General features: G+C 56.7%; 1 protein-coding gene across 5 annotated transcripts in view; it reads right to left on the reverse strand.

The window, feature by feature from the left end:
• Window positions 1-15,806, reverse strand: part of LARP1 (La ribonucleoprotein 1, translational regulator) — a 49,050-nt gene that overhangs the window by 6,220 nt on the left and 27,024 nt on the right. For 3 of the 5 annotated variants that reach the window (XM_087753632.1, XM_087753630.1, XM_087753634.1), the window contains 17 exons: window positions 11,678-11,739; window positions 9,950-10,015; window positions 8,978-9,149; window positions 8,238-8,369; window positions 7,896-8,039; window positions 7,021-7,183; window positions 6,591-6,735; window positions 6,192-6,366; window positions 5,153-5,322; window positions 4,497-4,850; window positions 3,176-3,299; window positions 2,361-2,566; window positions 2,159-2,265; window positions 1,622-1,773; window positions 1,173-1,317; window positions 828-937; window positions 182-309 (listed from right to left, as the gene is read on the reverse strand). In XM_087753632.1, the coding sequence (XP_087609758.1) occupies window positions 182-309; window positions 828-937; window positions 1,173-1,317; window positions 1,622-1,773; window positions 2,159-2,265; window positions 2,361-2,566; window positions 3,176-3,299; window positions 4,497-4,850; window positions 5,153-5,322; window positions 6,192-6,366; window positions 6,591-6,735; window positions 7,021-7,183; window positions 7,896-8,039; window positions 8,238-8,369; window positions 8,978-9,149; window positions 9,950-10,015; window positions 11,678-11,739 (2,555 nt within the window). The remainder of the gene's footprint in view (window positions 1-181; window positions 310-827; window positions 938-1,172; window positions 1,318-1,621; window positions 1,774-2,158; window positions 2,266-2,360; window positions 2,567-3,175; window positions 3,300-4,496; window positions 4,851-5,152; window positions 5,323-6,191; window positions 6,367-6,590; window positions 6,736-7,020; window positions 7,184-7,895; window positions 8,040-8,237; window positions 8,370-8,977; window positions 9,150-9,949; window positions 10,016-11,677; window positions 11,740-15,806) is intronic. The other 2 variants (XM_087753633.1, XM_087753631.1) reach the window with 1 other exon arrangement.

Here is a 15,806-nt window from a genome sequence, read left to right on the forward strand (position 1 = left end):
AAATGGGATTTGCAATATTTAAACCCTGCAGCTTGTTCCTGGCCTGGCTGCAATGACAGGGCATGACACTAGGTGTCACTGACTTCCCCTGCCTGGCACCAGCCCCCAAAATCCTCCTTGGAGGGGGCCGAGGGGTGTTCGCAGGGGCCAGCAGTATGGTGCAGGCATTGAGTCTACTCACATCCACTCGGAAGTCCTCGAGGCGCTTGAACTTGCTGAGGTATTCTTGCAGTTTGCTGTTAATGTCCAGATTTTTGGCTTTGGAATATTTTAAGAAGGCCCAGAACTTTTCCAGCCCATAGAGCTGTCCTAAAGGGGGAGAAAACCAAACCAGATGTCAGCAGGACAAAAATCAAAACAGATGTCAGAACCGTTTCCTCCAGGCTTCCGCCCCACGGACCCTCCTGTCCCACTGGTGGGCACAACCGAGGCAAGATGGAAAACCTGGAGGGAAGCAACCTACATCAGTACTGGGCAGCCTTCTGGACAAGGATGTCCCCAGGCTTGGCTGACCAGGTGGTGACAAGGCTCAGCCACTGCAGGGCCTGGAGACACCCTAGAGGAACTGGTGCCTCTAGAGAAACGTTTTGGGAGAGCTACAGCCTCCCATTGCCCCCCTCCATCCCCTCAGCAGTCTTCAGGTCGGTGAGCATCCACTCAACGCCATCCCGTGAAGCAAGCAACAGGACATCCAGCCGGTCCCCGTCACAGACGTTAATGTACGGCATGACATGGCTTCCCCAAAGTCATGAGAAGAGGCCCAGGGGCAGCCATGCAGCTGGGCTACATCACGGCCAACCCCAGGGGAGGCCAAAGGAGACACCTACCAGCTTCATAATCCTTGATGGTCTCTTCTTGAAAGTCCTTAAATATGTCTGGCCGGAATTTCTTCTCCAGCCCGTAACTGTAGTATCTGAAAAGGCACTCCAGACCGTACCTGGGAACAGAGCAGCACATGGTGGTCAGACATCGGGGCACACAACACCCGGGCAGAGAGGCTCTTGAGGCAAGAGCCCTGCTGCGTACCAGCAGCAGGAGGTGCCCGAGGGTGGCCCCAGTCCTACCTTCAAGCAAGGCAGAGATGCTGCCTTTGTTTTGCTGTGAGCCCTGCAAAAGGCTGAACCCTTCTTCCCTCCCTCCCAGGAAAGGCCACTCTGCCCCTCCTCTCCTACCTGTATCCCTCCTTCCCGTCCTCCACAGCCAGTTGCTTGAACTCCTCGTACATTTTCTTGTTGAAGTGATCTCGGAGGAAGAAGGACCAGAACCGGAAGAGCGTGTTCATCTCCTGGGACTGACCAATGCCCAGTCTTTTCCGCTCTGTTTCAGGAAGAGGGAATGATGACAAGGCAGATCCTCTCCCAGGGAGCCAGCTCTGCACAGGGGCTCATGTACAGGAGGGCCCTGTGGCACCATGGCTACCCCCAGTCCCAGTGCTGGACACCCTGAGCCACAGCTTGTGCTTGCCACAAACTGGCGAAACATCAGCTACCAGCAAGGTTGTCCTGTAGGAACCTGCTTATTTCCCCATTTAACTCCGTGGCCGTGCTCAGCCGTACCCTGCTCCCCAACGCAGCAGAGCACAGACACCCTGCCCCACGCCCTGCGGCGCGGGCATCCTTACCATTAAGGCAGCGCCGACGGTACTTGTGGTAGACATGTTGCGTGAAGCCGTTCTCCTTGAGCAGCTCATGCGAAGGATGCTGAAACTTGGGCAGGGACTGTGGGGTGCAGCCGTAGCTTCCGACGGCTGGGGTCCCCTCCGAGGGGCTGGAACTGAGCACGAGACACCCATCAACCCCCTTCCTTGGCATCACTCAGCTGATAGCAGAGTGGGGTCACGCTCCACCCCACGGCACGTGTCTGTCAGTCCCACCAACTCCCTGTGACTGTCTGCTCTGGGTTTGGGACCTTAGCCATGGGGTATCCTACTAGAAAGGGAACCAATGTTTCCAACAGAGTCTCATCTCGTTACTCCAAGGCTTCAGACTTGCCTCAGCTCCTTCCAGGAGGGACAAGTTGGGTCCCAGTCCCTTCTGCAGCCACCTATCAGGAGACCTTCCCTGCAAGACCAGACACTGCCTTTCCCCCTCCTTCCCACACTCACTCCCTTTCCCATTTCTGGCTCCTCCGTGACCCCACACATGCCCGTATCCAGTACCTGATGGAGGCAGTTCGGGGCCTGTGCTCCCGAGAGTCCATCACCCAGCCCACATGGCACTCCATCGGGGGGTTCGAACTGTGCCTCGTCTTCCTCTTCCGTGGAGTCTGCAAGACAAGGTGCATCAGGGACGTGTCCCCTTCCTCCCCAGGCCCCACTGGCAAACCCCAGCTCCCGTCCCGCACCCCAGCGCTGGTCCCACCTTGGCATCTATCGTCCTGCCCTCTTTCACCACCGGGTAGAACCGGGGCGTCTGTGTCGGGTCCTTCAGCTGAGGTGTGCGAGGGGTCCGGGGGGTCCTGGCGTTGCGGTAGTTGGGTGATTCTGGTACAGTTGTAGGCAAAGACCGGGCGATGGCTGAAGGCTCAGGGACTCCAAACAACTTGTTAGCCAAAGCATCTGTAGGTACTGCAGAAAGAAACCCCCCACCCTGGGTCAAGCTGAGCTCTGAGCCCAAGAGCATCATCACAGCCAAAGGACACCCATCTGGCAGATGGGAAGCAGCAGGGGCAGGAACGCAGGGACACATCCCAACCCACCGATACAAGTGGCTTCAAATCCAGCCTGGCTAGACAGCCCAAAGCCTAGCAGCACATCCAAGGACTGAGCTTCCAGCGATTCCACAAGGTATCCACTTCCCAGTGGCTAACAGCAGTGACAAATCCCCCATCCCCAGGAGAAGGACAGGGCACCAGGCCCCACACACAGGCAACCAAGGCCCAGTGGGCAGCTGCCTTCCAGGTACTCCAAGAGGGTCCAAAAGAAAAGTCACATCCAGGGAGCTACATCAAAGTCCACCAGAGTTTCCTCACTCTGCTGGGACACCTCTGCTTTTCAGCCTCCTCTTCTGGAGCCCCAAAACATTCAGCTGGGAGAAAAGCATTGCTCTGGCAAAGATAATCCCACACACCAGTGGCCCCAACTCCTTCTCCCCAGCTGCTACCCAACCTCCAGGGACCTGCCACTAGGAGGAATAGGGGCAAATTCAGTCCCTCCTGCTTGTGTCCCGTCTCTTACCTTGCTGGAATCTGGGGGGACCAGGAGGGACTTCCTGGTTTGGATCCACGGGGGGCTCTGGGGTCAGGGTGTCGAACTGCTCCCTGCTGATCATATTCACCTTCTTGAAGTTCTCCACTTCTTGCTGCATTGGAAGACAATGAAGCAACTGACTGCCCTCTTCTGCCCTCATCCCATCAAGTCATCGTGACCACCGCTTTGCTTGTGCAATAGCCACGATGCTGGGCACCAAGTGCAGCCACGAGGCCTCGGTGCCCAGAAGGGCGATGTGCTGCACGGAGGTAGGAAGGGGAGATGCAGCAGCAAAAACCAGGGCCCTGCATGGGCCAGATCTGAGCTACTTGCTGCTCCCGAGCTTTCAGGGATCCTACAAGGCAGGTCCACTAACCATCGCTTGCTTCTTTCAGGCTTTTAACCGCCTGTGTCAGCACCAGTGCAGCAAGGTCCAAGGCAAGCTTGGCCAGGACCACTGCTCCTGCCACCTTCTCGTGTCCCTGGAGCCTCCTCCCTGCACCCTCACCGCCACGCCGGCAATGGGGCACAACGCTCCCATGTATCTGAAGGACCCATACCCCCAACACACACTGTCCCTCTGTCACCTGCTCTCCCCACACCCTCAGCTTCTGCCACCTCAAAAAGCAGCGCTGCTTCAGCAACGTGCCAGGTACCAGACGTGGGAACACTGAGCCCAGCTGGTAGCTCCAATGGGCCATCCCACCTTGCAGCCGAAGTAACTTCAGTTGCTGAATGAACCTAGGCAAGTCCCCAGCTGTGAGAGTCACCAAGGTGGGACTCAAGTGTTTCAAAACAGCAGATGGGCTTTCTATAAAAAGCCCAAGTCCATGCAAACTGGCAGCAAAGCAGAGAAGAGAACAGGCCAAGTGCTGCCTAGCCATCAGTGAACTCATCCCCAGTAAGTGCGATCTCCAAGAGACCATGCCATGGCACGGACAGTGCAAACACCCAGTCCCCTCCATAGATCTGGCACTGCCTGCCAAGACCCTGGCAGACAGCGGAGCAATGGACCTCATGTTCCAGGTCACCTCGTTACTGGCACTTTGTTTACCTGGCTGCAGCCTTACGCCATGTTATAGAGCTGTGTTTATCCCCGACGCCGCAGAGCGTGACAGCGGGAGCCAGGAATCCCGAGCTCTACAAGAGGACTAATCTCAGCTTAGCTCTACCCGATGAGTGGGCTGTAACCCGCTGTACCGCCCATTCCACCCCACACCACCAAGGCAGCCAGTCTGCTGCACACAAAGCTCCCCATGGGGATCCCCACACCCATGTGCGCTCCCTTCCTTGGATCAGCTGCTCTCACCTTGATCTGCGAATACTCTGGCTCAAACTGCTCTGTCCACAGATCCTGCTCATAGTAGTACAGCCCATCATTGATCACCTTGGCCAGCTCTGAGCTCATTTTAGCCCTGGATGTGTGGTTGCCAGTCCGGTCCCCGCCAGGATGCCGGCGCAGGTAAGGAGGCGTCTGCGTCACGATGAGGATCTTGTTCACATCCCGATCGTCGATCTCATAATCCGAATCTTCATCTGACCAGTCGGTGAAGGTGTTCTTGCGGCCATCCATTTGCTCCATCTCCTCATCAAAGAGGAAGTCTAGCTCCTCGGGTTCATCTTGGTCCTTCTGCTTCTGCGGTGTCTTTGACTCCTCTGGTTTCTACAGACAGGGGAGCAAGGGTGGCACAGGGTAAGGACTGCATAGTGGCACAAGCCTACTGCTTGGAGAGCTAACTATTGCCCCGTTTCCTTACCGCAGCCAGAAGCTGCCCATCTGGGGAGAACACCCTATTTACACCACTGAGAAGTGGCTCCAAGGGGGTCACGTGGGGCCAAGAGAGACTAGGATATCACTCCCATGACCAACAGACCTTATTTGATCTGAAACCTGCCTACTTATGACTCAAGACACCCAGACAACTGGGAGACCCCCACCCCAACAGCTCCTACATCACCACCTACCTTGGGCCTGGCTGGGGAGGGCCGAGGTCTCTTCTTCACTTCAATCCATGTCTCCGAATCCAGGTCTGGCAGACTTGCGGACAGGCCCTTGGGCATCGTCTTCAGGTTACTGACCTCCTCCGTTTTGGTGGGGACTGGGCTGGCAGGACGCGGGGAGCCGGGAGCAGACTCTAGAGCCAACGAGAGCCACAAGGTGCTTTAGGGGGAGGGAGGGAGCCTGGGGGGTTGTGTACTTAAAGCACCTGACTGAAGAGGGAGTTATTTTGGCAGCATGGCACAGCTTGCGGGACTAGCTAGCATCCAGTGGCCAAGGCTTACCAGCACATTGCCCACAAGTGCTGGCAGGGGGAAGTGTCCAGTTAAGGCTGTGATGCCGGTGGTGGCGACAGAGCTCTGCAGGTGACAGTACCCCAGGCACACAGAGCCCTAAAGCAGGTGGTGACTCTGCTCTCGGGGAAACCTTCCCAAGACAGCCTGGAGCCAGTGGGAACGGATCTTCTCCTGCCAAAACTCTTAGGACAGCACCAAGAAGATTCTCCGCTTGGCCCCTCAGGCCCAGCCCTGGGCTCCTGCCAGCCGCCACGGGATGGTGTGACAAGAGCAGGGGGCAGCCCATGAAGGACAGCAGACCCTTCCCCAGCACTTATTTGACAGCTCCACACCTGCTGCCCCATTTGTGCCCAGTATCTCCTCACCCATTAAGGAAAGGCCAGTTTCACGAGTGCCCTCTGCTCTGCCCAGCACAGGCACAGTATTCCAGGCACAGCCAATAGACTTCCATCAGGACTGACCCTCCCTGAATCCCTTCAGCCCCCGCAGAGGAAAGGCCACAGACTCAGTCTCTTTCACATTTCCCCATGTACAGAGGCAGCAGCACTCTGGGGGTCTGCGGACAGAGCCCACACCAGCTCCCACCACCAAACAGAAAGCAAACAGCAAAGCCATGCCCTGGGGAACACTCCTGACTCTCAGGGTCTCAGTCCTGCTGCAGTACCAATGCTGCATCCCACACCTCCCTCCACATCCCCCCAGTGCTCACCTGTCTCTTTCTGGAAGCTTTGCCGGGGCACAAACTCAGGGCAGTTGATGAACTGTGAGAAGTCTGTTTGTGTGTAGTCTGCCATAGGAGGGCCAGGCAGAGCCCATTTTTCTGGCTGCTCTTTTCTCCTGATCTTCTCGTCCACAATTTCCACCACCTTACTGTCCTTCAGAGCCTGGAACCAAGCAATAGGCAGTTAACTTAGGGCCCTGCCTTGGCACATTGAGTGGCTCAGCCCCAGCCCTTCCTCCCTAGGAGGACCAAGAAGAGGAGAGAGCAAGTCAAAGACAAGGGAAGGCTCCACTTGCATCTCACCCATAGCCACTCTACAAAACAGGCCTCAGACAGGGGTGGTGAGAAGCAGAACAAGAAGGAAAGCTCCTCTTTCCTTGCCCTCACCTTGATGATGAGGCTGATGTCAGTGGTCAGCGCCTGCACCCGGTGGAAGCTGGCGATCAGGGTGATGGGGAGGAAGCCGTCTGAGTCCATCTTGCGACGCAGGAAGAAGTCTCGCTCCAGGTTGTCCACGCTGAAGTAATATTCTCTGTATGGACAACATGTCAATGAGAGACAGCTCCAAGCCACCTTCCTCTGGGCACCCCTGAGGAAATAATCCCACGCACACACTTCTACTATAGCGAGGCTGAAGACAGACATCGTGGGGAGCCCAGACTGGGGACAAGCTGGTGCTGTAAGCTGCATGGCACAGAGCCAACACGCCTCGGCTCTAACCCTACCCACGGGATTAGCTACGCGGTCTCTAGGGAGGGCATCTGCGAACATCCCACCACCAACCAACACTCAGACAAGGAGAAGATGTGGTGCTTACATCTGCCGCTTGATGTAGTCCTTGAGCAGTTCCTGGTCCACGCTGTAGAGCTCGGCGCTGCTGATGTTGTCGAAGTAGTAAGTGATGTTGCTAGCGTACTTCTGGGTGCGGGAGCCATCCGAGCCCTCGAATTTCCGGTACCCATACTGGTAGTCGAAGTGCCCTGTGGGACACCAGTAAGGGTCAGCACAGAGCCCCTGGGATCTGCCAGACAGGCTGTGCTGCCAGATGCGGGCTGGACTCCTGCACAAATAGCTCACTCTGCACTGCTCCTGGGGCCCCCGTGGCAGCCCACAACGGGGCATCACTGACCCACACCCCTCATCTCAGCCTTTGCCACAAAAGGGATCCCAGAGAAGCCTCAACACACCAAGCCAAAGAAAGGCCAGGAGTCCCCTTACCCAGGAGCAACTGGGCAGCCCAGGTGACACACAAAGACCCTACGCTGAAGCTCTGTCAGGGTTAGCACAGACACTGCCCTGCCAAATGCCACTGCAGACGCTCTTCCCCACCCAAGCCAAGACTCCTGTGTGGCTCTCAACATGACATAAAGCCTACGCAGAGTATCAGCATGCTTCAACTCCTGCACACAGAGGTACTGCAAGGGGCAGAAAACAGGTGGAAGAGCTTGGCCTGAGTAGCGGAAAGACATTTGCCTTTGTTAAAATACTGAGAATAATTTGCTTTTATTAAAAGCAGCTCAACTTATCAGCTGGGATGACCTGCCACAATATTTCCCTGTATCCCTACAGCACTCTGCCCTCCCCAGCCCACTTTGGAGCCCCTGCTCTCACAGGCACACAGAGAGCCCTGCACACTTTGGCACATGGCCTGTTCTCTCCTTGCTGTCACAAGACCACACATACAGTCATCACCTCCTCTGCCACGGCCCCGGCCCCTGCCACGGCCCCGGCCTCGGCCCCGGAAGGTCCCTCGCACAGCTCCTCCCTCACTCTTCACGCTAGAGGTTTCGTCGTGGTCCTGCCAGCTGCGCTCGTGCTTGTTGTCCGGGTGCCAGCCTGCAGCAGATGGGGAAGGAGAGGGAGGAAGAGGAGTGTTATGGGATGAAGGCACCTCCCTGGAGCAAGCCCACTGCCCCCAGAGCCCTTTGAACACAGGAAGCATCCCCACCACCCCATGCCATGCGCGGGCATCGGGGCTCGCTCTGCCCCATGGCCGGGGCACAGGGGGAGCAGCTCCCCAGCCCAAACCCCCACCTTTCAGCTCGCTGCGGTTGTTGGAGGGGTGCCTGTGCTGCTCGTTTTGGCGGTTGTTCCGAGAGGCCGTTTTGTCCCTAGGCACCTCTGACTTCATGTCTATCTGCAAAGGGACCCACTTGTGTTTGTTGCCTGCAAAAGGACAGGGTTTGGGTGTGACACAGGTTCAGAGAGCATCTGCTTCCTTCCCCGCAGCCCCCTCTTACCACACAGCCCCTATACATGGAGGAGAGAAAGCAGGGGGGCCTTTTGGACCAACCGCGTCCTCAGACATCCCTCCAGGCCTCAGTGGATGCAGAAAGGCTCCAACCAGGACTCTCGGGCATGGCGGGACATGACACAAAACTCTCCTGTTGCTTCATGGCACTTGTCCTTCCTCTGCCCCTTTCTGCCTGCCGAGGCTCAGGCCAGGCTGAGCCCACGTGTCAACCATGGCTGATGCAATCCACAGTCAGGGGCTTTTCTGCGCCACCATGGAGCGCATGTGAGAGGGCAGACTACTGCCATGCTCCCCAGACAGACGCACAGATGCCCCTACTTGGGCCCTGCTCCACCTGCTCCCACCAAAACGACACTTTGTCCCACTGAAGCCTGCAAACACCTTTTCACCGCAGCTGTCCCTGCATTGGGACCACGTCCTGCAGCAAGGCCCCAGGGAAAGCGGTGGATGCTACCACCTGGCTGTGGGTCGCAAAGACAGACTGAGCCCGGGGCACTGTCCCTGCCAGGTCCTGCCTTACCTTTCTTCTTCTGGGCTGACTTCTGGTTGTCATCGTCACCATTCTTCTCCTCCCCAGACTCATCTGATTTGGTTTTCAGGCTCTCTTTGCCGTCACTCCCATCCCCTTTCTCCTGCTCTTTCATGTCTTTCTTGACAGGCAGTTTCCGGAGGGACGGTGCTTTGTGCGGCTGCTAGAGACACACCAGTGCAGGAAAGATGTAAGAGGTGACAGAAATGAAGAGCTGGAGGCAGACCCCAGCTGTCCCAGCAGGAGCAGGAACAGGAGGACCTTGCCCTAGGCTGGGAGCATCCCTGCTCCGTGCCTCCCAGAGCTGTCCTGTTCCTGGGAAAGGGCTTATGTCTGAGCAGGGCAAGGGGCTCTACAGATGCTGGGAAGTGCTCAAGCTGAGACACAAGCTTCAGGCACAGAAGTTACCGAGATGGACTGTCAGGGAGGCCTGGTGCTCCTGGACAGGGGTATCCTACAAGGGACTGGACTGCCCCAATGGCAAAAGGGTGAGCGACCCTCATGCCATGACAGCCAGCCAGGAGCGGCAAAGCAGCATCCAAAAATAGAAAAGGTTTCAACAACACCCACGTCTGTTGCAGGAAAGGAAGGCCATGCCCCTCAGGCACGCTAGCCCATTCTTGCACGTGTTTTCAGTTTCTCCTGTGGAAGTCTTGGCTTTTGCCCAGGCCCCTTCTTGCACTGAGCAGCCTTGGGGAGAGCAGGTCTGGGAGCTGTCCTACCTGCTTCACCCAGCCCAGGGGTTTAGACTGGGCTCCAGGCTCCCAGAATAGCACCAAGGGAGGGAGCCCGACATACGGGGCAGCCCTAAAAGGAAATCCCCTGCACGCTATTCCTGGCTGCCTCTGCGCTGACACTCAGGACCCCAAATGGCCTGGCTCAGCCAGCGCTCCCAGCACTGCAGAGGGACGGGAGGTCTGCAAGGGCCTTATGCTGCTCACCGGAGCGATTTTGTGTTCTCACCTGGACGCTCTTGTGGGCTATTTCTCCAGGTGTTGGCCAATTTGTGGCATCACCGAAGTCACCAACCTTGTAACCAAAGAGAAAGGTCTCATTAGCGCACAAGCTGCGGGTGCCGTTCCCCGCAGCAGCGGGTAGAAGCCCTTCCAGCCACGCTGTCACAGCCACCACCCACTGCTGTCCTGCAGGTGGCTGTCCCTGGGAGGTTTGGGGGTGGCACCGAAGCTGCACATACACAGCCCCTCTCCTCACCCAAGCAGTGCCCCCAAAATTAATCCCAAATAACTGCAGACAAGTTTATGTCTATCAGGGATTGTAACAGGACTGCCACCAGCCCTGTAAGCTACCAGCCTCCCAGCTCCCACCAAACTTTTTGCCCCAGCAGCAACATTTAGCATCAAGCCACCCAAGGTAACTCACTCATCACAGGCACTGTCCCTTGGACAGGGAAAGCACGTGGCTTTCAGCATCCTAAACCCACCTGAAGCAACCACATCCCATTAAAGAAGCTGCCTCCACCTAGTGGCAGGTTACAGCCAGGCATAGCTTCACCTACGTGCCCAACTGCAACCAAGTGCTGGCAACCACAAAGCAAAGGGATCATGTAGCAGAATCGGTGGGAAAATGCAAGCAGGTATCTGATGGTGACAGGAGCTCCCTCATTCCAGACACACCATGGCCACATGGAGGACCACCGGTCACTTCTCTGCTGAGTAAGTGACCTGGCCACTACTATCATTTCTACCTCTTCCAGGTTTCAGAGAGGTTTCCTGCAGGACAGAGGGGAAAGGACCCAAACAGCTGCCCAGGTACACGATGAATCACAGCTGGGCACCAAGTTTAAGATTACCTGGGCACAGAAACTCCTCCTTGCCCCCGTGGGGTTATTATTTCTAAATTAATTTGGAGTCAACCAAGTCCCCCATGAGATCACATCTCTACATTCAGGCGCCATGCTCCTCTCTCCAGGAGGCAGGTTTCCTGGGAAAACCACCTCCAGTGCAGGGCCATGCCTGTTTCACAGACAGGAGCACCTTCTATCCAGGTGCCCTCCTCTCCCCGAGATGGAACAGATAAGGAAAGTCCTATTGAGTTTCAGATGCGTCTTCACTGGCTGCTGGGAGCCAACATCAACACCCCATGTCCCTAGCTGTGCCCCACCTGCATGCAACATCATCAGAAGCAACTGTCCCTCAATCACATGTTCATCCCCGGAACAGATTGCCTCGGTTCCTCCAAAGGAGCCTCTTTGTTTGAAATCAATTACCCTGGCTCTCCATGTACCAGTAAAGAACAGATCGCACAGGACAGAAAGGACCTGCGGACACAGTGCTCTATCACACCACCACCCTGTCTGCACTGCAAAGCAGGGCACTGGCTAAGCCCACAAGGGACTTGGGGTGTCCCTGGGGTTGGGGAAGAGGCTTTCCACATCCAGCACTGTGCCCCAAGTGTCTCCCTGCAAGAGGGGAGGCGAGAAGGTCTCCCCTAGCCTAGCTGGGCAGAAAACCAGTCCAGGCAGCATGCAAGACCACTAGAACACTGAAAAGGAGATGGAGAATCAGGATGTTCTTCTCCACGCTCTCGGAAGCGGCCAGGCCAGCACGTCAACCCCTCCACAGGCTCATGAAGGAAGCGGTCTGCTCACCAGACCCTCAAGATGCTCATGCAGCGCTGACAACTGCACCAGAAGCTGATGGCCAGCGAGGGGGGTGGCAGGCACAGCCTTACCTTGCTTCCCTTCCGCTGTCTTGGGTTGGCAGCCCTCACCACTTTCGCAGGAGTTGTGTGTTCTGCAAGAGAAGGAGAACAAAACTGTTAAAACACAACTGAGGGTTGTGGAAGTGTTAGGTCTGGAGGGAGGCAGGTGGGAAGCAAGCCCACTCCCCCTTCAGCAAAGGAGGGCTAAAAGGAAAAGGTGAACAGAAAACAGAGCCAGCTTCTGATCTGGGTCTCAGAAGGGCTCCATCACGATCAGAAGACTCCTGATCAATCCAGGTGGCCAAGAAATGGACCTTTAACCCCGTCCCGCCGCAGGAAGGCACTCCCTGACTTAGCTCAGCCCTCCCCGCTTGGCCCTACCAGCCAGGGAGGAGGGGTGGCGAGGAGTTCAGCTCGCTCTGTAAAGCGCCACGCAGAACTTGATCTGCTGTTATGCACAGCAAAACAAACATGCCCTTGAACAGGCAAGGCCCATCACCACGCTGATGCGGCTGGCCCTCCCCAGGGAGCCGAGGAGGGCTCTGACGGAGGGAGGCGCAAGCCTGCAGCAGGCAGGCACTGCTCATCTCATGCTTTGATCTCCAGTGCATCCCAGCACGGGGCGGCAAGTTCATGAGAGGGAACGTACACAGAGAAGGAGCCAGATCTGGGAAGTGCCTAGATCCTGCTACAGCCAAAAGTATTTAGGCACTTGAGTGCCTCTGGGGTGTTTTAAGGTATCAAGAGTGCAACTGTTGGGGTTCACACCACCATGGACCTCACGCAAGACTTGCAGCAAGTCAAGACCTCAGCCCCCCCATGACTTGTCTCGCCTCCTGCTCACACACCACTTGCTTACAAGCAGAAAAAGAAATTAAACTTGTTTTCTCGCTCCCAGGTTTGGCTGCAAGGTCTCCAGATCAGGAGCAGGCTCGCGCAGGGCACGCACAGAGTCCAAGAGAGCAGCACGCCGCTGCCTAACACAATCCAGCCCCGCGAGGACCACGTACGAGGGTCTGCTCCACGACAGCAGTGCTCTGCAGGGAGAGGAGAGCCCAACGGCCCCTGCAGGAGCAAGCATTTCCGCTGACTCTGCTAGTTCTGTTTCAAAGAAAAGCACCCCAGACTGGGGTGAGGGGCAAGGGTGGGAGAGAGGTGAAGAGAAGAGCCCCAAGGCACGGCAGAGGCTATCTGGGGACGCCCTGGGAAAAACCCTGAATAGCCTACCCAGCTCCACTCAAAGCTGGCTTTGATCTCCTGCGTAAGGCAGGACAACTTTGCCTAGATGATCAAAACCGGTCCCCTTCCTAGCCTCGAAACCTGTGATTCATCCTGCTGGCCCAGCCTTGTTCAGAGCGGGAGGCTTTGAAGTGTCAATAAGGCAGAGTCAGACATGGCATGGCGGAGCAACGTGCGCTCCTCTTCCTCGGTTACCTTCCCCAAGGCTTCTGCGTGGGGATTTCATCCCTAGGAGAGTCCAAGCTCTCAGCTGGATCCCCAAATCCTCCCCTTTCCCCCCAGGACCTCCCCAGCCCACCTGCACTGCCTCCCCCCATGAGCAGCAGCAGTCCCACGTGTCCCTCATTTATTCCACATGCACCTCATTGAGAATTCCAGTTCCACGGCACAAAGCTTGCCACAAGGCTTTTAAACTTTCCTGCTAGCGTAGGAAGAGCAAGCGCTTTCAAAACAGCCCCTAAAATCCTCCACTCAACACCCACAGATGTCACCAACCAAATATAGCTTCAAAAAGCACCAAGTGCTACAGCACAAACCCGCAGCCAGCCTGGTTTTCCACAGGTACGGAGCACCCCTGCCTGCTCCGACAGCACTGACATGCCTGTCACAGCGGGGGGGGGGGGGGGGGGGGAACAAACCCAAAACTGAACTTGCTCTGCAACCTGATTAGGCATCGATCTCTCTGGCTGGGGGAGAGCAGGGCTGAGAGCAGGGCTCCCTCTCACTGCGAGCATCTCACCCGGGTGCCTGCTCCCACCGCACTACAGCCCCGGGGCTCGCAGCAATGGCATCCAGCCCTTTCCTCCAGCTGCTTCAGCTCAGAAACCTCATGGCCATAGATGTTCTTGCGCTTTTTTGGGGACCAGCCAAAGAGAGGCCCCCTCACAGCCTCTAGTGAAAGAGGACGCAGGGCACAGGCTGCAGGGGTGGGTGCCACGGACTCCATCATCTTTGCAGGGGAGGGAGGAGATTGTTTGAAACAAGTTCTGCTGCTTTCCTTATCTGCAAGATAGGAACAGGGATCCCTTATCCAGCTGAGGTGCTGAGAAGACTAATTAGCATTTGCAGAGCACTGCTGCAGAAGACAAAACACAAAGCAAAGCAAAGCTGCAGCCTGGCGGGGAGGCTGCTCCAGGGAGCGCAGCCAGGCCAGCACCGCGGCGGGGGCTGCAGGCGGCTCTTGCCAGCGTGGATGGAGTCGAGATCTGCAAGTCATGGTGGAGACTGCTCAGACCAAGGCAGGAGATGGACAGGGTGTGACTGTGCTAGCAGATAGACAGACAGACACACCATCTGCAGAGCCAAGAGCCATGGTGAGCAGAAGCTGTGCATGCCTGGCACCCTCCAGGGCACGCCAGCCTAACCAAGGGCCCCAGCCCCAACCCATCAGCGATTCTGTAGTCAGGCTCCTGCACATCAAACCCAAAACTGCTCTTCATGTTCCCCTGCGGAGACTCTAGCAAACCCAAGGGTTTAAAAAATCAAACCCAACCCACCCAAAACACATTCAGGCTAATCCAGGTGCTCAGGCTTCAGAAGAAAACCTTCCTACAAGGACAGCAACACATCTTGTAGTGCACAGCTGAAAAGATCCCCCTGCCCTTCATCACTGCATCAACCTAGGAAACAGGGAGCAAGTGGGAGTTGCTCACCCCCACCCAGGTGCTCAGGACAAGCAGTACTACCGAGGGATGCCAGATACTGCCCTGGTTGGCAGCCGAGCCCTTCAAAGCTGCTGACAGATGTCTCAGACCTCCTGGCATTTCACAAACCTCCTTTTGCATTTATTTGGTGGCAGTAATTGATTTTCAGTTGCACCAGCACGACCTGACCACTCCCCCCCAAAAAAGAGGGCCCCTCCATGCAAGGGGACAGACAAAACACCTGCAGCGGGAGCCAGGGCTTCAGTGGTGTGAGACTGGCAAGGGGACAGAGGCAGGGAAGGAAGGAGCAGCTTTGCCTGCAGCCACAGAGCAGATGCTGGCACAGCTGGGAACAGAAAAGCAGGTCTCAAGTTTTGATCCGCTGCCTGCAGCCAGAACCAGATTGTTTGCCTGTGGGGTTGCCCAGCCAAGAGGTTATTTCTTAACAACCGAGGGGACAAGGCACAGGTGGGAGCACCATGGCCTAGATGCCAGTACTGCAAACCCCTCCCATGGCCAAGGCACAGGCTAAGCATTCACTGGCTTTTGACGCTCGCTCCCTGATGCGCCCGGCGAGCACCAAGAAGGGCAAGGCTGAGCAGACATCTTGTGTTTTCCTTCCAGCCTGCAGCTGGCTGTGGCACAGCAGCCCTCGAGGCTGGAAGCTCACGGGGCGGGGGCATCCAGGTGAGCAAACACCTCGTACCTGGAAGGAGAAGAGCCACTGCACAAGGGCCAGACGGCCAGGGCGACAGCAGCTTCACAACTAAATGCGCCCCCCCAAGAGGGACGCATGCTGCAGGACGACTGTGCTCAGCCTAGGAGACATATTTACCTACCTGGGGAAATCAAACCCAATGCCTGATGGCCTGGTTCCCTGCCTTTTCTTACATCCAGTGCAGCTTGTAATGGATTTTTAGAGAAGGCAAAAGAAGAGGTGGAATAAATCTGCAGGGCTGAGCAAAGACCTGGTGTTGCACAGCAGAAATACCTGCACCTCTAACAAAGAAGCTGTAGCGCCTGCTCCTGGTGTACCACTCACGTGCAGTGTGGAGAAGGGCTCAGAGCACCCCAGCACCAGCTGGGACAGCCTCAGAGGGCAGCCCAGGCTCCCAGCAGGAATGCAGAGTCCTCAGCTCCGGCATGCGCTCCGTCCCTCACACAGCACACCCCTCCTTCCCTGGCAGCCAAGTCAACAGAAAGGAGCCGGCCTGCCCCCGAGCCGCTCCAGCCCACAGCCTGGCACCTAGGAGAAACTGCTGACGAAGGCGGTTTTC

This window comes from Nipponia nippon, unplaced genomic scaffold, assembly GCF_047370975.1.
Source record: "Nipponia nippon isolate SJK-2023a ecotype South Korea unplaced genomic scaffold, ASM4737097v1 scaffold_17, whole genome shotgun sequence".
Taxonomy (NCBI): Eukaryota; Metazoa; Chordata; class Aves; order Pelecaniformes; family Threskiornithidae; genus Nipponia; species Nipponia nippon.